The 23768-nt window shown below is 38.1% G+C and overlaps 1 protein-coding gene across 1 annotated transcript; it reads right to left on the bottom strand.

The window, feature by feature from the left end:
* Positions 1-709: 709 nt before the first annotated feature.
* Positions 710-23052, bottom strand: tada2a (transcriptional adaptor 2A). Its single transcript, XM_008424918.2, has 15 exons — positions 22896-23052; positions 22328-22434; positions 20777-20836; positions 20590-20681; positions 19120-19277; positions 18169-18257; positions 17923-17995; positions 17776-17839; positions 15390-15433; positions 10299-10409; positions 8223-8294; positions 6740-6872; positions 6344-6387; positions 5132-5211; positions 710-1044 (listed from the first exon to the last, which is right to left on the bottom strand). The coding sequence occupies exons 1-15, from the start codon at positions 22918-22920 to the stop codon at positions 859-861; spliced, it is 1338 nt and encodes a 445-aa protein (XP_008423140.1). The 5' UTR covers positions 22921-23052; the 3' UTR covers positions 710-858.
* Positions 23053-23768: the final 716 nt, after the last annotated feature.

Genomic DNA, 23768 nt, shown 5'->3' with positions numbered 1-23768 from the left:
TAAACAGTGACTCAACAGCCCAGCTTCAAATAAAGTGACTGTTTTTTAATAGGAAATATGAGAAATTTAAGATTTTAGGTTATTAAAACTAATGGAGGGACTTGATTGATGTTTTATTAATCGAGTTAATTGCAGCATCTGTAATTAATCGCAATTAATTGAAAAATCAATTGCGATATGACAAAATTTGCAATATTTTCTTTTCTTAAGAACCTTCCTGCTGCCAAGTTATTGGGAAAAAAAGATGAATTCAACAACAAAAATAATTATTGTTTTTAAGCCACTAATCATTCACATAACTTCTTATAAGAATTTTATTTTCTTCGGACTGCAGATGCTGGCATTAGAGTTGTGGACGTCTTTGTTTGCTGCGCCATGGTTAGCATTAGATGCTATTTTAGCCTTGATTAGCTTTGGTGATACGCCACCTCCTTTTACCGCAACAATATGAGCAAAACCATCTTCCCATCAGATGGTTTTGGACACAGAAATGAATCTATAGCTAGCCTATGTTGGTATTACAAAGCTCTGGATCTGAATCTCATTTTTGTGGCTCAAAATTTACTATTTTTTTTTATGATTTGCTTTGAGAAACAATAGAAAGGACTATTTTGATTCAATCATCAAAATTATGTTTCATCAAATTACATTTATCAACCAATCTGACAAGAAATAATTCATTAAAACAGGAGCCAGTCAGACACAGAACAACGCAAACACGACATTTTATTATGTGTAAAAACTGACAACTACGACATGATAACACTGGAAAATAAAAACACTTTTAAAAACACTGTCAGTCTGAAGAGGATTACAGCAGAATGAACCTCTGACCACAGTCCAGCATCCTTTGCACTCCTATGCCTTGGTGATGTATCCCTCTTTGATGAGGAAGTCGTAGATTTTGCGAGTCTTGTTGACGTCGATCTTGATCAGCGCTCGGGCCTGCGCCAGCCGCAGCCCGCCCTGCCGCCTGCACTCGTTGAGTAAAGCCTGTTTGTACTCCAGGTAGGCCCCCGGCACCAGCCGCACCACCTGGCACAGCTACGCAAACACACGGGAAGAAACAAAACAAAAGTGTGTTTTTATGGCTGCTGTACGCATCAGGAAGAATTACCGTACAGGAAGTTGATCAACATCCCGTTTTAGTTTATAAAAACTACAAAAGCAGAGAGCGAAGGGAGTCTTTCAGCAGTAAACTAGGGATTATTTTAGTAATCGATTATTCTGATGAAAAACTGGAACATTCTGAAGATTTTCATTTTCATGCAACATCTTAAGAACAAATATTTGATTGCCTTCAACATATTAACAGCTTCCATTTAGTGAATTTGAAACAAGTGAAGTTAAAACTATTTTGGGTAAAACATGTTTACAGAAAAGGTGTTTTTATCTAAAATTAAAAATTTATTTATATTTTGAGTATACATGTGCGTATACATATTTTTAAATTTGTTTGGTTGAATTACTGCTCTGAGTGTGTTCTTTCAGCAAATGGCCTTTTTTAGAGTGTGTATGCTCCAGTTAATGATTAATCGATTATTAAATTAGATGGGGATTACTTTAATCATCGATTAATCTGATCAGTTGTTTCAGCCATACAGTAAATTCCCAGTAAAACTCAGGTATAAAAAAACAAAGCGCTTACATGATGCCGAGTCTGACAATATCTTTAAATCAACATGTTGTAAAAAACTAACCCTGTAGGACGGTGGATCAGCTCCCTCCATATCTTGGCAATCTAACTAAAGTCCAGAGGATGTTCAGGGTTTTAGAGATTTATTTGTAACCATTCCCTGACTTATTTTCAATAATCTTTTCTTGCTTGGAGTGTTATGTCTTTATGCTGCAAATCAGTTAATACTGATTAACCAGTGAATTTTACCTTCCAGACACAGATGTCTTTAAACACACACAATGCACTCAGGTGATCTCTATCCAACCACCACCAATTGACTGGACCTCTGTTGAATTAGGTCTGTCACTTTAAAAGGGGTGAAAATTTATGCAGTCACTAATTCCATGTTACATGGTTATGTTAGTCCTTATTTTGTACAAATTTTACATTGACAAAGTTTCTTTAGTTAATATATTGTCAAAAAAACCAATGTTTTATTAAGGTCTATTTTGTAAAACAGTGACTAAAAACAATGAATTTAAGCACTAGTTGGATAACAAATATATTTAAAAAATGCTCAAATTAAACTTAATTACTTTCATACCCCAGCATACTGTAAAAAAATGCATCTTTTGGATACAAGATTAAAGAAAACTAGAAACTTTCTGAAGAAATTTAAAACGGGTCCTCCCAAAGTGTGTCTGTCGGTTGGAACCCAGCGTTCCGATGCTAGAATTAGCATAAATGCTAAAGTAAGCTACAATGTACTCAATAGCATGTGGAGAGTCACGGGCATCTTGAGTAACATGAATTGACTAAATTCAATATGTTAAAATTAGTGTATAACATAAAATTAGCCAAAATGCGAATGTTAGCCTAAATGCTTCCAGTGGCGTGTGGGGCATCACAAGCATGTTGTCTTACATTGACTTCCTCCATTCAGCTTAATAAGCAAGGCTAATAAATAAACAAAATAGCTAAAAAGCTTATTTTAGGGAAAAGGCTACTGCTAATGTTTGTGCTAATGCTAAATCACTGACTTCTGATTTTTACTTTTGCAAAAGTAAAAATCAGACATTTACTTTGTGGCACTTGATTACCAGAAAATCTCTTAGCAACAGATTAACAACAAATATTGTTATTGTTCCAAAAACATAAGATTTCTTCTCCTCTTTTGAAATACTTCTTGTCTTATGCTACTTAACATGTAATGTGCTTTTGGTGAATTTGGCAGAAAAATGAAAATGTTTTTTTTTTTGTCATTGATGGTAAGTATGTTCTAAAACACACATTCAACACAAATGTAAAAATCCGATTTATACTTCGTGGCAGTTCGTTACCAGCAAAAAATGGTCATCTCTTAATATTATTAATTATAAAACATGAGCTCTTTTGAAATACCGCTTATGTGCTTAAACACAAGAATATTACAGTTGGTAAATTTTGCAAAAATAAAAATCAGGTGTTTACTTCGTGGCATTTCTTTACCAGAAAATGCGCTCATCTCTTAGCAACAGATTAACAACAAATATTGTTATTGTTCCAAAAACATAAGATTTCTTCTCCTCTTTTGAAATACGTCTTGTCTTATGCTACTTAACATGTAATGTGCTTTTGGTGAATTTGGCAGAAAAATGAAAATGTTTTTTTTTTTTGTCATTGATAGTAAATATGTCCTAAAACAGACATTCCACACAAATGTAAAAATCTGATTTATACTTCGTGGCAGTTCGTTACCAGGAAAAAATTCTCATCTCTTAACACCAAATTAATAACAAGTAATGTTATTGTTAATTGAACATAAGCTATTTTGAATTACTGTTTATCTGCTTGGACACAAGAAATTTACAGTTGGTAAGTTTTGCGAAAGTAAAATTCAGATGTTTACTTTGTGGCACTTGGTCACCAGAAAATGCGCTCATCTCTTAGCAACAACAAATATTATCGTTCCAAAAACATGAGATTTCTTTTTCTCTTTTGAAATACTTATTGTCTTGTATTATTTAACAAGAATTGTGCAGCTGTGAAGTTTTAGGTTTTGTTTTGTTTTTTGTCATTGGTGGTGAATATATTATAAAACAGACATTCAACACTAAAGTAAAAATCTGATTTATACTTTGTGGCAGTTCGTTACCAGCCAAAAATGGTCATCTCTTAATATTATTAATTATAAAACCTGAGCTCTTTTGAAATACTGCTTATATGCTTAGACACAAGACATTTACAGTTGTTAAATTTTGCAAAAGTAAAAATTAGGTGTTTACTTCGTGGCATTTCTTTACCTGAAAATGCGCTCGTCTCTTGGCAACAGATCAACAACAAATATTGTTATTGTTCAAAAATCATAAATTTACTTTCCTCTTTTGAAATACTTCTTGTCTTATGCTACTTAACATAAAATGTGCTTTTGTTGAATTTGGCAGAAAAGTGAAAATGTTTGTTTTTTTTGTCATTGATGGTAAATATGTTCTGAAACAGACATTCAACACAAATGTAAAAATCTGATTTATACTTCGTGGCAGTTCGTTACCAGGAAAAAAAATGCTAATATCTTAACACCAAATTAATAAGTAATATTATTGTTTATTGAACATAAACTATTTTGAAATACTGTTTATCTGCTTAGACACAAGAAATTTACAGTTGGTAAGTTTTGCAAAAGTAAAAATCAGATGTTGAAATGCCTTACATTGTTGGCATTTCAATGTTCTCTTATGCGTTGCTATGGCAGGGCCCAATGAACTAAAGTTAAAGTGCAACAAAACACTGTTATGAAACTAACTAAGGTCTAAGTTAAAGATCCACAGAGAGTCACGGTGAAATAAACATTTAGGCAGCATCAGGCAGGAAGTTTGGCCCTACAGGCTGCTTCTGCGACAGAACAAAACTTTCTAACCTTTCTAACACCCGACTGCAGATGAGCCAGAGATTAAATCACTGAGATTAATACTAGGGTTTTGGGTGACTATGGCAACAAATAACTTTGGGAGTTCTTGCAGCAAATGTTCCCGAGCACAACAATAGCAGCCTTGGGTTGGTTAACTGAATAATGAAGCTACTTGTTAATTTTTACAGGAGCTTTGAAAGCACGAATACACTGAGATTAAACAGTCTGATGCTCACAAAATTTCCTGGTAAAGAGAAAGCTGAGTCTTTATTGATGATTCTCTCCTTCAAGTCTCACCTAAAGGGACAATTTCTTTCTTCTGAGTTAAATCTCATCTTTCTTTAGAGGCTAGAAAAAGACCTGGATGTGCTACTTTTATACGGTGCATGACCTGTGGAGGTCATGGTCACTCCTGGAAAAATGCCGTTCTAATCTCTTATGATTACCAGATAAGGTTTTATGGAAATTTAGAGGTAAACCTTTGGCTTAGATCATTAGAAAACAGTGAGCAGTCTCCTTTCTGCCTATGCAGACAAATACCGGGACTTGGCAGCTTTTCTCAAAGTTCCTCCTATAGATGTCCACAAGATGGACGCCTGCAGTGTGTGAGGCTGTCATGGCCGTACCTCCTTCTCACGCTCGTCGAGCTTCTCTGTCCCTGGAAGTCCGGTCAGGTTGAGAGGAGGCGCGCTCCGCCTGCCTGTTGCTGAGCAGCAGACATGTAACAACGTTTAAAACAGTCAGTTCACACAACTACGCTGCTTTAAACATCAGACAACAGACTGTTCACTGTCAGGGGAACAAAACGTTACAAAGCGTGAAAAGGTTAAAAATAATAATTTCTTAACTTGTGATTTTCTCCACTGACTTAATGCGGTGAAATGCGGCTTACTGTGTTCTAAAATGTTCAGTTTCACAATATGCTACTGTAATAAAATATGACTTATCTCAACAGGGCTCTGTAAACCTGCCACAGAGCTTAGCATAGCTTACCTTAGCATGGTACAGTATAGTATATGTCTAGTGTAGTGTAGCACAGCACAGTTTAGCATTATAGCCTAGTATAATATAGTAGAACAAAGCCTGACACAGCATAGTATAGTCTACTATAGGTTAGCGTAGCATAATATAATCAAGTATAATACAGGATAGCATAGGATAACACAATACAGTCAAGTATAATGAAGCATAGTCATAGTACAGTACAGTATAGTTTAGTATAGTCTGGTATAGCATAATACATAGCATAACATAATGTAGTCAAGTATATTTATAGCAACATGGAATAGCATAGTATAGCCAGGCATAGCAGACTATACTACTCCAGGCTGTACTAAACTATTATCTATATTTGCTATATACATATAACTTATAGTATATGCTATATGTTTAGCATATACTAAGAATGTACTATGGAATAACAGTGTAGCAGTGCAGTATAGTATAGCATAGGAAAGCATATTATAGCATTGTATGGCGTAGTATAGCATACTTTAGCATAGTTTCATATAGTCTAGTAGAGTCTTGAATAGATCTATAATACTGCAATACCATCTGGGAAATTCTGTCTCATTTAAATAAAACTAAAGGTCTAGAGACATGAGAGTTTTGCCAACTCCTGCACATGCAGAGATGTAGGAGGGTCCAATTTAAGCTCTGGGAGCAAAAAGAACCAATGCTATTTTAAACGAGAGAAAAAGCTGAATAAATATGTGCGCGAAAGTGTATTTTTGAGTATTTAAGGAGAAAAGCTCTATTGTTACGGGTGAGCCCTGGAGCCATGCTGAGATGACACAGAGGATGGAGGGCAGAGGAAGACTAGGAGAGAAACTTCCTACCTGACACCGTGATTGTTGTGACGGCTGGAGTGACGCCAGCATCTCTGTAACAAAGGGGAGGAAGAAAAAGTCTCATTATCTCTGCTGCTGTGTTTATGCAGACACACATCCCACTTTTATGCAGCCTCTCTGTTCACTACTCTCACTCTCACTCCAGAATGTCATCAAAAAAAAAAGAAAAAAAAAAAGATGAGTCATTCCGTTTGAGAGGTTTTATTTAGAGGTGGAAGTTGGACGGCAGACAGTGGAAATGACGACGATGAAAGAAAAGAAAACAAAACAAAACGAAACCGGAGTGGCGCGTGTTGAAATGGCAGCACACGCTAAGGTGAGGATGGGGCTTATTGCAGCATAGCATAACACGCAGATCAGCGCGCAGAGCCGTCGAACGCTCACATGGCTGCCTGCTTGCTGAGCCACTGCTGACACGCTCTGCCGTCCTGGATGTACTGCAGAACGTCATTCAGCATGGTCCTCTTCCTCCGCTCGTCCTCACGCATCCTCTTCACTCGCTCGTACACCTTGGCACCTGGTGGATGGAAAACGAACGAGGAAGAGTTCAAACGTGGAGCCACAGCAAGCTGGTAACTGCTGCAGACAACAGTGGAAAGCAGTGCAATGCATTGCCATATGGGTTAATGCAACAGTAACCAGCAAAGGAATGCCACCTTAAATGTTTTCGGTTTGTTTTTATTTATTATATATCTATATGTTTCAGTCATTTTTAACCTTTCTTTACACAAGTAAAAAAAGAAAAGAAAAAACTCAATGCTGTAAAGAAAAACAAAAGAAGCAAAAGCAAAAAAAAAAAGCTAGTACAGAAATAAATATTTAAATTCCTGCCAATGGCAAGAACACAAAGCGTAGAGTGAAAAAATTATCAGCTTATGTTACTTTTTTACACGTACATCGTCATTAGGTCTGTCACTATAACATTTTGCTGGACGATAAATTGTCCCAGTAATTATTGCGATAAACAATAATATTGTTTCTTTGAGGCCATTTTAAGTAAAGTGTCAACAGTAGAATAGCAATGAAAGTTCAAGACTAATAAACTTTAGTTTTGTAAAGGACACTAAACATTGGTATAAACATTGAATATCCTAAATAAAACATGACAACCAAAATCAATAAATAAAAACAGAAATGAAAAACATAAAATGGATGCCAATCTGTCAACAAAACTGCCATTCAAAAAATATCAGTCATCAAAATGGAAATTATTGAGCTCATTTTAATTCCTCATGTGGTTAATCGATTAATTTCTTTTGCGACTGGTTAAACATCATCTAAATCAAAAATCTGTCCTGTATACTTTTCTAATACATATCTCCAAAGAAATCCAACTGAACCTGGAGACAAACTAAATGTTAAAGGAAGATTAAGAAAAATGACAAAAGTTCATCTGAATTTGTGTGTGTAATATTTCCACTTGAAGACACAGTTTGACCTTTGGATCGTAGACGATGTTGTTGCTTCAACAGTGTAGGCAGCTTTTTCATAACTGAGGCCATTTCCCAACATTTATCATTAAAGTCGGGCAAAGATTTAAGATACTTATCTCTTTTAGAGAGTAAAATTGTGTTGTCGGAGTACAGAGATTCTAGGACATCCAAAAATTCTCAGCTCATCTTTCTTAAATAGCCACAATTATAAAACTACACATAACTTTTGATATTTATATTGGAAAATTCATATATATTCAGAAAATGTGTCTGCAATTGTTGTAGAAATCACATCTTTCTCTCAAATGTCCATAGAGTGCAGGGATGTTTAGAAAATGTGTCCAGTGTCCTGAATATGAGAACCATAAACAAACACTCAGGTTTATACTTGAAGTTTTTGGTCCCAAAAAGTGAAAATTTCAAACTCAACTCACTGCAGAAGGACTTGATTCCTGCCTTCCTGTATTCCTGCAGCCTGCGGATCTCTCTCCTCAGCTCGAACTCAACTGTGAAGAGGAAGAGTTGAAGGTCGCTTAAGCACATCTGCACAGACTGATTCATAAACAGAACAATAGATGCACATTCAGAGCCGCAGACTGTTTGAGTGGAGCCCTCCAGACACTCTGGTAGATGCAAAAATTGAGTTAAGTCCTTCAGATGGCTGAATAAATACAATAAAAGTCGGATTTTTATACAAGTTCAAGTCAAGACGGATTTTATTTTCTCTTCAACAATAAAAAAACCCCAAAAGCATAAAGTAAAACGAAGTGACTATCATCAGGACTGTGGTGCTACAGACAGAAGCTGAGTCTTCATTACAAATGTGCGCAAAACTTTAACGATATTTGGATAAAGTTAAAATGACAAAATTTTGCAATCGCTATGTTTTCATTAAATAAGAAACAAAATAAAAAATAAAAAATCACACGTGAATAAACTGGTTCACATGATAAGTCAGTAAAAAAACAACCCACATCATCATCCTCCAACTACTTCCTGTTGTCGTCTTCTTTGCGGTTTGTGTCAGTGGCAACACCTGGTTGTTGATCACATGACTCATGTGATCCAAAAAAGTGTTTCCTATGGAGTTTTGTGAAATAAACCAATTTTGATATGGCCAAAAAACACCTCATCCTGGCACCAAAACTTTTTATAGAGAAATTTGTTTGTTTTTTTCAAAATTGCTGTATTTCCATTAAAAGAATTTATTTTCTTACTGTCAAACTGCGCAATTATGTGGCTAATGGAAACACAGCTAGAGGAACAAACAACAAAAATGTTTGCTAAGTGCTCCAATTGTCATCATGTCTCTGCACATGCCTCCAGAAATCAAGGAAATATAAGAAATATTGAGGAAGTATTTTATGAATTCTTCCTCACGTATTCTAAGCCTGGCGGGCACCAGGCTACGTGCTGTCTGTTTATTTTAAATAGTTTCTTATAAACCTAGAATCCCTACCACCAAACATAGCAGCTTTTCTGGGGAATCTGGGTTTCTAAGTTGGCTTCCGAGAAATGGCTTCATCCTGTATGAGTGGCCTTTCAGCCCGTGTCGGTACAGGACTCATTTCAATGGTGAGAACAAGAACAACATTAGTTTTAGATTTATAGAAGGTATTTGCCCTTTTCTCTCAGGATGAAGGGCACATCTTCCATCAAACAAGTTCATCCATCCAGACCCTAAACGGTAAAATGGCTGGGCAAAAAACTGATGTGTGTATTTATGCTTCAGGTGACAACAAACATATAAAAATGGGGATCAGCAGGAAACAGTTTTCTGGTGTTGCTCAATGATGACAATGAGAACTTTACATCTACCAATGCAGGAATGGAAATAAGGTACTTTTCTTATTCTTAAAATATATTTTTCTGAAAATTGTTAAAACAAAAAACCAGTCAGCTCTCAAGTAATTTCAGTCAGTCTCAAGCGTGCAGCACCTGCTGCAGATAGAGAAGCCTTCACACACTCACACACACACCCTGTTCTCTATGATCAGCAGAGACACAGGGACGTTTCAGAGCTAACGCTGTGTGTCAAAGCTTGAACAGGAATGGCAGATCATGCCACACCAGACACAGTCGCTGCTGTGTTACATGTCCATCAATTACTGAACGCAAACATGCCTCCAAAAAGCAGGTGTGTGTTCAGGCAACACCAAATCATCCCTGGTTGGGTTCACTGTGAATAAATAAGAGCGAGATGACATCCTGAAGTGCGATATCTGGGGCAAGAGGTATAGAAATGTGCGTCTTCTAAATAAATTTAAATCTCGTAAAATCCAAATAAAAACTTAAAGAAAAAACATTTCTAAAGATTAAATAAAATAAGAAAATATCCACACACTTTCTAAAAACAGAAAGAGGTAATGTCACTTGGTCTTCCCACCAGGATTAAAAGTTACATCTTTTCAGAGTGAAAATCTGAAAGCCAGGTTTACTCAGTCTGGGCTCAGTCTTGGTGAAGAAACTCTGCATGCTCACAGGTGAACGCGCCAGGTGCAAATACTGACGTGCGTGACTTTCGATGAATTTGTCGTGTTCAGTCGGTCCGACCACTCTGGCGAACCGCCTCATGACCTCATACAGCTCCTGCACCTCTTTCGGATAACATCGCTCCAACACTAACAGGAGACAGAGAAGAGAGGACAGGAATGAGTGGGCAGCAGATCCAGGAGAATACAACTCAGAAACATGAAAGAAGCGATCCACCCCCTCAGGAGCAGTTTACGACTTCTGCTGCTTCAGCTGGAAAGTCATTTAGTTTGTTAGTTAATGGACAGAGAACAAACCTGTTACCTTAATGTCACTCAATGGCTTTTAGCGATGCTCTTACCCACTGTTTTTCTAAAGTATAAAAGAAACTTCAAGCTGCAGCACCTAACTTTTATTAAAAAGTGTTGGTTTTTTACACATTTGCTTAAACTATGTTTTAAAAGTATGAGGCAGACAATCTGTGAAAAGATCGAGCTCCTCCAACTCCTCCCTGAGCTGCTATTGCCATTAGCAGAAATGCATAACTGATGATCAGAAATAGCCAATCAGAGACGACCCTGTTTGGCAGGAGGCGCTGGCAATCAGGAGGCCCTGCCAATCAGGATCGTGCCCTGCTCAATGTGCTAGTGGCAGAGAAACCACTGACTGTTCCAGGAAAACAATTTTTCCACCATCACCGTGGTCATGCTAACTAGCCTTAGCAATCATGGCAGGGTCTGCTGTGGGGGAGGAGCTGTAGCATAGCAGAGAGCAAAGATGGAAGGTGTGAGCAGCACATACACAAGCTTGATTCACAGTAGTAAGATCCTCCTGGCTCTGATTGGTTGTTTCTCAAGTTGTGGTTGTTTTAAATAATCTGATAGGCTGACATAGGTTTTAGCTGTGCGCTACACTGCCCCCTATGGTCTGGCATGTTTTAAACAATGCTCGGGGGCGGATTTGTGTGGGTTCGTGTGGATGAAAACTTTTCTGAAAGCGATCCCGTGTTTATGATATTATCTTGTTAAACAAAGTGGTGGAGATATTTGCCCAGCTCCGTGTGTACAGGGCATTAATCACATATTATGACAATTTAAGTGTATTTGAACTTCAGTATTGGCACATTCCTCCCTGTTTTTTTGCCAATATCACTTTTGGCAAATAGTGACTTGGACCATTATTTTAGGAAGGTGACAATATAGAATTGTGACTGTGTGGATTAAAGAAACCCCAATAAATTTCAACTTTTGCACCAAATTTCTGTTTAAAAAACGAACAATAACAAAAGTGATTTTATCAAATGCATCAATGAAAACTTGGGTTTATAACCAATAAATATGAAACATGGATAACGTTTGGGCTCCCCATCTAATACCCAACACAGAAAAGATGTTCTCATTTCTAAAATAAGTTTGCTGAAAATAAACAAGCATTTGATATAATCAAATAATTTTATTGCATTAATTAAAGACTAAAACATAAGAGCCCAACAGACCAAAATAACTGAACTCGGGATCACATTTAGACTGTGAAAAACGCACATTGTTGACAGTGATTCATGGTCCGTTTATGCTATTTTCCCATCGCCACTTCCACCTATTTATGCTCGACACGGGGGGATGGCCGAAGGAAAACAGCGACAACTTCCCGACCTTTTATCCTCAGCTTGTGAAACGATTCAGCGCCGCAGTCAACGGAGTTGATGGAGGTCCAGCTACTTTTTAAACCACAGGAATTGTTTAGGAATCAAAGTATGACTTCAAGAGACCCGGCGGGTAGATTTAGCACATTGGCGGGGGGATACACGCCCATGATCAGAATAAAACCCTGCCTGTGCGCTGCTGTTGCACCTGTTATCACGACCGCTCTGTGGAGACGGGGCTGATACGATCTCCTGAGGCGGCTGCAGGGAATGAATTCTCTCCTTGCAGCTGAATGGATCTTCGCTCCTCATCCAAAACCACTGATTACACAAAAAGCTATTAACACTCAGGATGTCTTTACACAGCTCAGCTTGCGTAATACAGTCAATACAAAGATCTTTAATTGTCAACACTATGTATGAGTTTGCCTCTCAGAGCTCTCAATCTGGAGAGGGGAAATATTGAAATCACTAATGTAGCAACATTTCAAGGTGATAAAAATAAAACCAGCACCGGTAACTGCTTGATAAAGTTAGATTTTTAATTCTCCTCTTCCATTAATTTATTTGGAATGTGAGAGGTGACATTATTAGAACATATTAATTTCTGAAGTGCACCGTTTCTGATCTGCTACAGGAAAAAAACGGATCAGCTGCATTAAAACTGATTATGAGTCTACAGTTTAAAACTGCACCTGCACTGTAAAAACACAAAATCTTACCAAGCAAATTTGGTCTAATGTCTAGAGCAAATACACTTAAAATAAGGCAAAACTAACTTACAAATAAATTTTCAGAAAGATAGTGGAACTTTTTTCTATGTCAAAAATTCCGTAGTATTTATGAATAAATACTAGGTCCTTTGGCAGATAATTTCACTTATAATAACATGAGAAAATTTTGTTATAAGTGAAATAATTTATCAATGGAACTACTATAAAGCCCCAGGTCCCCAAAAAACTTAGTCCTAGGTTTAGGACTAAGATGTGAATTCAGTTTAGGTTGGGCTTCGGGTTAGGCATGTGCTGGTAATGGGTTTGGGTAAGAGTTAGTTTAGAGAAATGTATTGAAAATGAATGGAAGTCAATGCAAACTCCTAATATGCATAAAAATATAAACTTATGTGTGTGGTGTGTATGTTAGAAATCCTGGCTGAAATCCTGTAAGAGGATACAGAGGTTGTCCTAATGCTAGGCTAACTTAAAAACACAGCAATAAAAAAAAATACTGAACAACTGTAAGCTGTAGTGCTTTAGATTGAAACATTCATGGGTTAGATTTGCTTGATCAAGAACCAGACCTAAATCTAGCCGAGAATCTGTGGTAGTAGCTGAGAGATGATAACATCCACTGATTCTCTCCATCCAATCAAACTGAACTTGAGATTTTATTGCCAAAAAACATCAGCAAAAAACCCCAAAGGCTGCCACTGGAACAAAAGGTGGTTCTACAAAGTTATGGCCTTAAGGCGGTATAAATGTGTGCCACATCTATTCGTTTCCAGCTTAGAATTTTTTTAAACACTTTGTGCTGTTTCTCTTCTGCTTTTCAATTTGTGATGGCCTATCACATAAAACCTTCAAGACCAAAACAGAGTACATTGAGGTTTGTGGTTGTGGCGAAGCAAAATGCCACAAAGTTTCAGGGGGATCAATAATTTTATAAGAAACTGTATATATACAAGATTTACAACTCGTTCAATAACCTAAATGAGGTGCATTTTGGATGTCTTATTTACTGCAGAGGAAAAACCTCAAACTCAATAAAGCATTCAGCAGCCTTGCTGCATGGAAACAGAAACTCATCTCTTTTCTGCATGATTTGCCAGAGAGACGCTCCGCTGGTGAGTGTTCACACATTTAACTCCCTTGAACACGGATACACACTCTGAGACTTGTTGTGTTCGCCTGAAAGCTTCGGCCGCGTTGCCGAGTAACAAGACGAGTGTCGGAGCCCGAGAGGAGAGGCTTCTTTTGTGGGTTCAGACTGCGGCGTGTGTGAGCGTTAATTAACAGCTGCCGTCTCCGGCTGAGCCTATGAAGTCGTGCTCCTAACTGAGCACCGGACACACACGCACGCACGCACGCACACACACACGCACACACACACACACACAGGGAGGAGACCAGACCTCCATACTGGACCCAAACAGCCAACGACAAGCGGACTGACGGGTCGCGAGAGACACCACCACTCCCATGATCGCATGTGACAGATGCATGAACGCGCACATATACACACACGCGCTTTTTGACAGTCTCCATGGCAACCGGTGTGCAGCTCCAGTCTGAGTTGGCTTTTGTCTTGAAAAGGCTGCAGAGATAAGGCAGCAGGGGCTAACTGGTGGACTGAAGGGAAACGTCAATAAAAGATGAGGGGGAACTGTTCCGACTCCAGAACCGGGAGCGGACTCTGCAGAGCAACACATGGCGAGGCGGCACGGCGAGGAAAGTTACGAGGCACTATAACCGGACAAAATCTTTTCGCGGCGCAAGCTCGCCATAAAAATCTAAACCCAATCTGCTCCATCTCTGCAAGGAATTATATCACTGAGCCCGGTGAAATCCAACCTGTAACAGGTGGAGGATGCGGCCGTCTCTGCAGCAACGCCCTTCAAAACAGGAGAGTGAGGTTATGCCGATGTAACCTCCCACAGCCCATACTGACAGGAAGATTCACACATTTTTCTGTTTCTTTATAAAACATATATCATATTTTATGTTTGAAGTGTGAACATAGCTGTAATTATTTGTAGTTAGTGAAGGTTTTACTCATCCATTATGAGAACCGATGTGCAGAATGTATTCATGGTACAAAACAGGGAACGAAGTTAAAGCACAAAATGTTCTCCTGTTGAAGACATAAAAACAACAGAGCTATCAGGTTTCAGATTCTTAGCGCTGTCAATCAAGCTCATCTATGCAATGCAGATAGCCTCCCCCTTGCTGAGATTAATCTCAGAAATTTTCTAGAAAAGAAAAGAAAATTCTCAGAGCAAAGAGCTGAAATTTTTCTACATTTGAAACTGAGTGAATTTCCAAGTCGAAAAATTTTGACAAGTTCAAAAAATGACCAAGTTCTTTCTAGGAAATATGTGAAATAAATCTCAAAGTTTCAGAGTTTGTTTTTTTTAGGAAAATTACCCCCCTTTCTTTTTTCTTGTGTTTATGATGGCCCTAATACGCTGTCAGGCCATTTCCATCATTTAGGCAGAAAAACACTAATCTTAGCTCTTTAAGTTAAAAATGTACCTCTAGTCTTTTTTAAACAAATTGGACAGAAACATTTATTTCTGTATTTATCCAGGCTCAAATATAACTAAAAATAATGTAAACAGTCAAGGACAAATTAAGGTTATTACAGCACAGTTTTGTTTGCACACATCCTCCAGAAAGCAGAGCAGCGATTTGGCTGCCAGCTATGAAATGTCTGGCCAAGTTGTTGTGAATGACTCAGCAGAGCTGATGAGTTTCTGAAGGGAACTCACTCTGGAATTTGCGCAGGTTGATCAAACCGTGGTCTCGAATGATCCTGAAAGAGACAAACAGAGTGGTTCAGAAAAACGATCCTTTGATTGCTGAAGCAAACCTACAAGAAACCGTCACAAAATTAGAAATGGAATACACCAGGTGTAATTTTATCTCAGTATAAATATCAAATAAACTCCCAATAAAGCTGTCTTTTTATGGCGATCCTAAATCACTCTTCGGTCAGTTTGTCTATCCTGAAGCTGTGAGACGAACTCTTCAAACCCAGGATCTGGAAGGCTGCCAAAAACAGGACTACAATTACTAATACTTATTAGGCAGCAGTTGAACTTCAGGAGGAATCGGGTGATACAGGAAACCGTGGAGCCAGCGTCAACGTCGCCAATTCCTGGAAAGTGAAACAAGGCTACTGCTTTTTAAAGCAGTCTAAAGTCAGTTTCTACCAAACAGAATTCAGTGCTTTTATGGCCGGAGAAAGCTCAGAAATGTGAGTTCTGATGTTCGGCTGCGGAGCTCAAGGTCTGATCTTACAATCCTCTCTGACAACTTAGCAGAGATAAAATAGGAGCCTGGCTGTTTGAGGTAGCTGGGAAACGCTCTGCGAGCCTTGAATGCCATTCCACGGAGTTCAGGGAGCAGAAACTCGTTAAAGTTGACTCTGTGATGGATGCGAGGCACAGTGTGTAGTGACAAAGAGTGACAGCTGGCAGGACAACAACGGAACATTTATGTTCCTCCTAAAAGAAAAAAGAATGTTAAAGAACACCTATTATGCTTCCTTAAAAACAAGTTAAGAGATGTGCATGGGTTCTACAGAACATGTTCATTACATTTCTTGCACAAACTCATTCTCAGATAATGAAATGTCACCTGGTCACTCAGTTCTGCCTGTTTTGAGCTATGTTCAAAATTAGCTGTTTTAGGGTACTGTCGCTTTTATGCAAATAAGTTGCTTCTGGCCACGCCCCCAAACTCAGCATTCACACTATATACATGTAAAAAAGGGTCAACCAGCCAGCCCAAATTTGCAAGATCAAATGAAAAATGGCGTCAATCAACTGTAATTTTTAAGATATTGTTAAAAAAAAGGTTTCTATGGGTTACCAGAGATCAACCTGCTCTCCACACTGCAGGTTAACAAACTCTAACAACATTTATATAATTAAATGCTGCTATGTTTGTGCAGCTCATTGCCACTTCTGGAAACTGGATTGACTGGTGGAGCTTTGATGACATCTGGAAACATTTATTAATATCTTTAAAATGATAGTGAACACAAATACAAATTTGTTCTGCTCAAATATTTCACTTGAGTTGAAGAAAGTGGGAGCGGCCCACTTCACTCAGGTGTAGTCCGACCCAGAAGAAGAAGAGAAAGTCCCTGTTCTTTATTGGAGTTAATAAATAATGCACTCGTCTTTTTTCCAGCAGTCACAGTACAGAGCATATGGTGGAAAAGCCAAATGTGCTTGTAATAATGAAGTGGGCGGTGCTCGACTGTAGTTGCTACAAGAGAAAAAGAGACTGAAATCTTTGGTTCTAATCTGACAAAGCGCAAAATTAAAAGTTTATGAATATTTTGACGTTGCACTGTACTTGTGGACATTCAGGACGTCATTTTGTTTGTCCGACAGTTTTATTCTAGCAGTGAAAGAAATGTAGTTTTATTGTCATCTTAAGATGATTATTTAAAAGTTCAGTTTTCTTTGTTTTGACCAACACTAAACTCTACAAAGATATTAGTATTGGCAAATATTAAAAAAGACCAAAAAAAGAAAACGCTTAAATAATCAAATATTTATGTGATGATCTGAACAATTAAAGTGGAATGAGTAAATCTGCTAGAATTTCATGCGAACAGTGTTTAAGATAGAGGAGAAAATGCAGGGAAACAAAAAGACTAAAAGTGAGGATGCTGCTTTCTGTAAACCGGATTGTTCTTCAGGATTTAATTTTTTTTTTTTATTTCCTTCCTGCTGGGAGAACGGGCATGTTGTCAAACAGACTGGCATTCACATGTTAGAGAAAAGAACAAATGCATTTCTAAATATATTCAAGGACTGAACAGACACCCTGCTGCTTGTAAATTCAACCTGAAAGACTAAAGGCACGGCAGCAAACAAATCGGCTTAAAATTAGCAACCCGTTCAGTGATAATCCCATCTACTCTGAACTGGCGGCTTTCGACAAAACACCAAACAATGTTATAAATACATCCATCCAGTGAAATGCTAGATGCTAAGTAAGCAGAGAGCTGCTGGAAAAGGTGTGAATTACTAATTGTAGCCCAGTGTAGAAAACACCAGGGCAAAGAATACAGAAGCTTCTGACGCCATCTGCTGAAAAACTGAGATCACTGCATTTTCACATGAAACAAACACCTACTTCTTTCTTCTTTGTCTCTCTTTTAATCTCGAGTGATATATATCGACGACTGCGAGCTTGAGAGCTGTGAAAGAAGCAGAAAGTTAAAGTGGAAGGTGCAAATCAGACAATATGATTTAAAAAAAAAAAATGTTTAAGTAGCCGTACCGTGCAGTATATCCGAGTCATCGTCCACAAAGTCGATGTCTTTCAGATCCCATTCTGCGTAGTTGTCAAACTCCTGGGAGAGAGACAAAAATGGCGTCAGGCTCTGATGAGGTCGCTATGACGACTCGCTGCCGGGTGACAACTCATGGTGTGAGTCACTATTTTCGTTAACATTTACTGCCGAGCCCTCTGGTGGCTGTTTAACCGATTCACTCGTCCGGACAGGTGAAGTCAGCTCAACCTCACCTCCATGAAGTCCGCCCTGGCTGGCATGTACCCTGCCATGTCCCGAGACAGAACCGAGTCAAAGGTCGGCCGGGGGGGGTCATCAGACGCTGTGGGATCAGAGGAATACATGTAAGAGGCAAAAATGCTTCAGTGGTTTGGCATTATTTACATTCTGGGCTCACATGGGCAGTAGCCCAGGGGATTACTTTTTGGGGGGCGTCTGCAAAATAATTTTTTTTATGAATGCAGATATTGTCATATCAGGTGAGATGTAATAATATTTGGGGGCTTTTATGAATATAAACAATACTCAAGTGTCTGAAAATGATGAAGTTACAGTCTCTTTTTTGGGGTCAAAATCTACCATTTTCAGTAGATATCATCAGTTCATGCCCAGTCATGCATGTAATATTGTAATATACTGTATTAGCAAAGGAATTTTTCTTTAGTTGATAGGGCACCAACAAACTAAATAATTTCCATCCCAGGGGCCAAAATCTAATCCATAATACAGATTATTTAAGGAATAGTGTGCAATCTGTGAAATCTTTATTGTTTGCTAAAATAAGAAAGAGGAGCTCAAGAATAAGAACCACAGTTTTACCAGAATTTAATGATCAATAATTTGGATTAAAAACTTGAAAATACGTGTAGCAAAAGCCAAGTAAAGCTTTTTATTTAAATATAAATTTTGTACAAGTAAAAAGCATGTTTCTCAAAAAAATTTATTTGAATCTTATATATGATGGAAGATAAAGTCTGGAATTGCAAACATTTTCCACACTTCACTTAGAAAATGACGTTTTATTAATTCCCATCATTTACAAAGCTACCTTGAAACACCGTGTCAGACTAATCTCATTAACCATCATTTCATAAGAAAATAATCGGAATATTGTGTCTCTTTCGAAGGGTTTTGTGTCCTGTTGTGAGAGAAAATGAAAGAGATAAAACATGGAAACGGCTTACGTTTGAAAGGAATGGCTCCGTCTGCATAGCAAGAGTCTTTTGCTTTCCGCAGGCTGAGCAAGGTGGAGGAGAAGAGCGGGTTATTGATGAAATTCTTCATGTAGTGGCTCTCGCATTCTTCTTTGGTTTTAGTGCGCATCTGATATGCTACGTCCTGCCTGGAGAGGTGAGAAAAACACAAAGATTCATCCTTCCGCTCCGCCGAGGATGGTTCGTCCAGATTTATGAACCGGTTGCTCCGGGTTGATGGGTTTAGGAAACACAGCGCAAATACTGTGTTTTTATTTATTGTGTTTAATTTAGGTTAAGAGTAGGAGACAACAAGATTGCATTCGACCAACTAAAAATGAGTTGGGGTGTTTGAATTGCTTGCGTAGTACGAGGTGGGTTCCTTCGAGTTTTAAAAATTCCCACAGGCTAATATTTCAGGAATTTTTAAAGCGGCAGCATTATGTATTTTTCATCCACACAGAGCCATTTAGCTCAGTTAAGCAACTGTGTTGGCTTCAGTTGCATATATCAAATATGAATTAAAAGAAATTTGACTTTGTAATTTAATGCCTTGAAATTGGGCCTCTGTCTCTTTAAAAACTCTTGCTTTTTCTGAAACTCCGCATTCAGGAAGTCATCACAACATGGCTCCTCTATTAACCTTTTAGCAATGAATTTACCAGCGTTTCACTGAGAAGTAGCTTCTATAATGAACTCAGCAGGCGTTTGCTAGTCTGAAGGAGCTGAGTGGAGGAGTTATGCGGGGGGTGGAGGGCGCTCTGTGAGGCGGAAGCCCCGAAACTTTGAAACTGGATCTCGGAGGAGGAGCTGCACCTTGAGGGCGGAGGAAGGTAAACCCAGGTGTTTTCCACAGCTGAATGGTTGTCATGGAGATTAAAGAATTTCTTAAATATGCAGGAAAGACTTAAGGCAACACTCCGGGTATGTTTTTGATGAAGAAATATCATTAAAAAATGATGTTCTTCTTTTGTTTCTTGAACATTTTTCACCTCTCATCCAAAAGTCTGATCACTTTAACAAAAATAACCCATCATAAGAAATGTACTGGATGGAAAAATATGTGGATGAGTAGACAAACAAATGGACGAAAGCTATTGTTTTCTAGCTGGAAACAATAAATGACAAAACAACCTTTGGTGGAAGAAGATTTCCTCACAGACCAAAACATCAAACTCATTAAAGTATCACAAACTGAACTCATTCAGCCGAGAGTGTTCACGTCTCCCCGGAAGGTCAAACGCTCGGCTTCGTGCTTCGTGTTGGGCTCTGAGCTACGACGCAAACATTTAATATTTAACCTGAGAGCAAACGGCAGCGGTGTGATGAAGAGCTTCAACCCCGAGGTCATGAAACCCAGAAACAAACCTTGAAACCTTAAATAAATGACACCAGAGAGTGTGGGAGAGGGGAAACAATCAGGCAGACAGCCTTCTCAAATCACAGTGAGGAAGTGCCCACCAGTTCCCAAAGCCGCAGTCCATGACCGCCTCCAGCAGCGCCATCTCCTCCTGCGCCGTCCAGCCTGGCTCCAGAACCGGGAAGTCCGACGTCTGCAGGGTGGGGAAGTAGAGTAACACAACTCAGAGGACTGTGTGTGTGGGGGCAGGGGGGTTGCAACATGGTGAAGTAAAAGAAAAATACTCACCATGATTTCATATTTGTGATCACTCTGATGTTTTTTGTACTCAAATCCCCTGGTGAAACACTGAAAGAGATCCACATGGTTAGACTGACTGAAGTCACTCTGACGTCCTACTGAAAAGACTTTTAAAACCAGGAAAAGATTCTCCTGTTCTGAAGCTTTTAACCCTCCAATGCGACCAGGGGGAAGCAGATGGGTTGTCCTCGGGACAAGATTTGATTTGTATGTTATTTCAAGAAAGTTCTTGCACCTTAAATATGTTAAAATCTTGTCTTTTTTGGGGGGGAAGTGTATGTGCAGCAATTTAAACTTTTTTGTAAGACCATGTTATGACTGAAACCTTTCAAATAAAGGCGCCACATAAATTCGTAACTTTAGCCAGGAACAATCTCAAGAAAACACTGCAAAATCCTGCAGGGACTGACTAATACCTGGAACCATTCAACACCTAAACTAGACAAATATCTGTGGAAGACTGAATCGATTATAATCTAATATAATAACTGTATGAGTCAAGATTATATATTACTACATATAAATTGCTCTTAGCAAGATGCTAGTCCTGCTATTTATAGAGGATTTTGTTCTTGCATATTTTTACACAGGTGTAATTATAAAACAAAAAATAATTCATCTAGGATTAAAGAAAACGCAATCATCTTTAAAAGAAACATGGGCTCCTATACACAAACAAAATGTTTGCAGCTTTTTGTTTTAGCAATGGGCACAATGCTACTCTAGAAATTTATACTGTATTAAAATAAATGAATGGCGACACAAAATTTCCCATGTAAAAGGGAATTTATTGGAGGTTAACAAAAAGAGGAGAGACTGTTTCAAATTTAGAAGCAGACCAAAGCCACAACTTTTAATCTGCTCCTCGCTACATTAGCAACCTTTAGTCCAAAGATAGATTATTACCTTCACTTATATGAGGTTGTCCACCTAGAAACTACACATTCCTGTTATGTCTCTATAATCACGCCCAATCATGGTCTACGAAGGAGCATCAGGGTCACTTGGAGCAAAAACAGATTTTTTTAAGCTTTTCTTTTACAGAATAAGGTCAAATATTGACTTGAAAAATAAAGTCAAAATGTTAAGAAAATTATGTCAAAATTCTGTTTTGTGATAAAAGTCAAATTATTGAAAATAAAGTAGAAATAATATCTTAAAGAAAAGGCAAGATGAAACTGTTATGTTCTTTCCAAGCTGTGTTCGTCCACAGGATGTGCTAAGAGAAGAAAACTGACATAATGACACACAACAAGAACCACTTCTGGAGCCACAGGCTGCAGACCCCCAGTCCCGAAGCTTATCTCAGTCCAGAGATATTTTAGGAGTGCTGAGGAGCCAACAACGTGCTTTATCTCTTTCATGCATAACACACAAGTTAATTTTAGCAATCAACACCAAACTCGACTAAAATCAAGTGCAGGAAAGTAAAAAAAACAAACAAAAAAACAAGCATAAGAGAAGATAAATAGAACCATTCCCTATAAGTGGATTCAGTCAGAGCTCTGCTGATGAGCCACGTGTTTGTTATCCACTCACCTGGAGGCAGAGCAGAAACGGAGCTGGTCCACATTCTGCACACTTGATGTAAGGCTCAGTTAGATACGAAGAGCATCCTCTGCAGGGCGGCTTGTCAAAGGGATCATCTGCAATATTACAGGCGTTATGATTAAAATATCATGGTCACGGTTTACTTACTGATTATAGACTGCAGAACACTGATACATATAAAATATAATCATTAAATAGATATTCTGTAGTCAGTCAGAATTACAAAGGGGTTTAATTTAGGCTATAAAATAACATTTGGCTGAAAATTTTAAAGCTAGCTAATGTTTGTATTTAGTTCCTTATAATTAGCTTCGCGTTTGCGTCTTTATCGCTGCTTAACTGGTGTGGAATATCTTCAGCAATACCAAAATGTATGCTTTTATATTTTAAGGCTTTGAATGAAACATTTAATGCGCTTTCTTTATCTATGAATGCTAACGTTAGCATGGCTAACAACATAGAGCAACGGCTTGGAAAAACTATCATAAACACGCCAACACTGAAGGAACAGCTGCTGAATTTAATTTGTTGTCTATGTGTTTTTACAGACACTTACTTGTAAACGATGCTAGACAGTCCATTTTAGTATGATTTTTGGAGAGAAAAAAATAAAATCAAAACCCCGAATTGAGGGTCAGGATTGATCTATTTCTCAAAGCTCAAGTCAAAGCTAATCGAGTGCATATGATTCGAGGCGGAGACTGTGGGATACACGAGTCCCAAGATTTTAATATTTTTAACATGCAGGTTGAATGGACATCGTTGAGTGCATAAAAACAATATGTTTATGCATGCGCAGTACATTTAGATGCATATAAAAAGAAACGATTCCTAAACTTGTGATTAAAGAAATTGTTTTAAATGTTCATTTTTTGCTTAAACCTCACGACACATACAAATTGCCTACTGTAAGCACTGGGTTGATTAGTTTATGTTGAAAAAATATATATTTGTAAAACGATTTCTTCTGCCTGAATTTATTTTGCGATTGTATTTTTCATATATTTACTTATTTTCATTTTAGATTTTAAGATACCAGAATTTCAAAATAGCTTATTTTGTTTCGCTTAAATCCTTACATATTTAATCAAATGTTATGATTAGTACATACTCATTACATACATAAACATGTATACAAATACACATTCGATATATTTAAGCAATGTTTCTATTCAGGACACAAGGAAAAGGTTTATTTCCCCCTTTTGCCACCAGGCGTCGCTCTTGCTCCAGTGTTACATATGAAAAATACCAATGCCTTGCAAGCCTTTGTTTTCACTCTCCGCACAGGCTACCTCTTCAGCTTTGTGTGTGTGTGTGTGTGTGTGTGTGTGTGTGTGTGTGTGTGTGTGTGTGTGTGTGTGTGTGTGTGTGTGTGTGTGTGTGTGTGTGTGTGTGTGTTAGCATTTCTCACCCTGTACGGTCCGTT

Source organism: Poecilia reticulata, chromosome 13, assembly GCF_904066995.2.
Source record: "Poecilia reticulata chromosome 13, P_reticulata-male-v2, whole genome shotgun sequence".
In the NCBI taxonomy this organism is placed as follows: Eukaryota; Metazoa; Chordata; class Actinopteri; order Cyprinodontiformes; family Poeciliidae; genus Poecilia; species Poecilia reticulata.
The sequence above is the reverse complement of the archived record's forward strand: the minus strand, read 5'-3'. Positions and strand labels throughout refer to the sequence as shown.